Source organism: Penaeus monodon, chromosome 31 (assembly GCF_015228065.2).
Source record: "Penaeus monodon isolate SGIC_2016 chromosome 31, NSTDA_Pmon_1, whole genome shotgun sequence".
In the NCBI taxonomy this organism is placed as follows: domain Eukaryota; kingdom Metazoa; phylum Arthropoda; class Malacostraca; order Decapoda; family Penaeidae; genus Penaeus; species Penaeus monodon.
Genome location: NC_051416.1, coordinates 3,231,721 through 3,232,114, shown reverse-complemented (window position 1 = coordinate 3,232,114; position 394 = coordinate 3,231,721). Strand labels below are relative to the sequence as shown.

At 40.9% G+C, this 394-nt stretch overlaps 1 protein-coding gene across 1 annotated transcript in view; it reads left to right on the top strand.

Annotated features, from left to right (window-relative positions):
- The window catches only part of LOC119592994 (voltage-dependent calcium channel type A subunit alpha-1-like), a gene marked incomplete in the record, with an annotated part of 154,497 nt that overhangs the window by 84,117 nt on the left and 69,986 nt on the right, over nucleotides 1-394 (top strand). The window contains 1 exon segment of the mRNA XM_037941881.1: nucleotides 206-394. Coding sequence (XP_037797809.1) covers nucleotides 206-394 — 189 coding nt within the window.

Below are 394 nucleotides of genomic sequence, written 5' to 3'. Positions count from 1 at the left end.
TTTACGACATAGATGATAATTTTTTTTCTCGTATAATAGGATGTGTACTATTTTTTAATGTGGATTTTGAAGCATTTTAAAGTAGTTATTAGAAAGAGAAGATAGATAGATTTTTTTTTAATTTTCGTTTAGATCTGATCCAAAGTAAGGAGGACTCACGAACCGCTAAGCCTCTGCCCCCGATTAACAACCTTTCTCCTGGCAGATTCTCACGGGTGAGGACTGGAACGAGGTCATGTACAATGGTATCGCCTCACAGGGTGGTATTAAGTCCGGCATGATCTACAGCCTTTATTTCATCATCTTGGTGATCTTCGGTAACTACACTCTCCTAAATGTGTTCTTGGCTATCGCCGTCGATAACTTGGCAAACGCGCAGGAACTCACGGCGGCT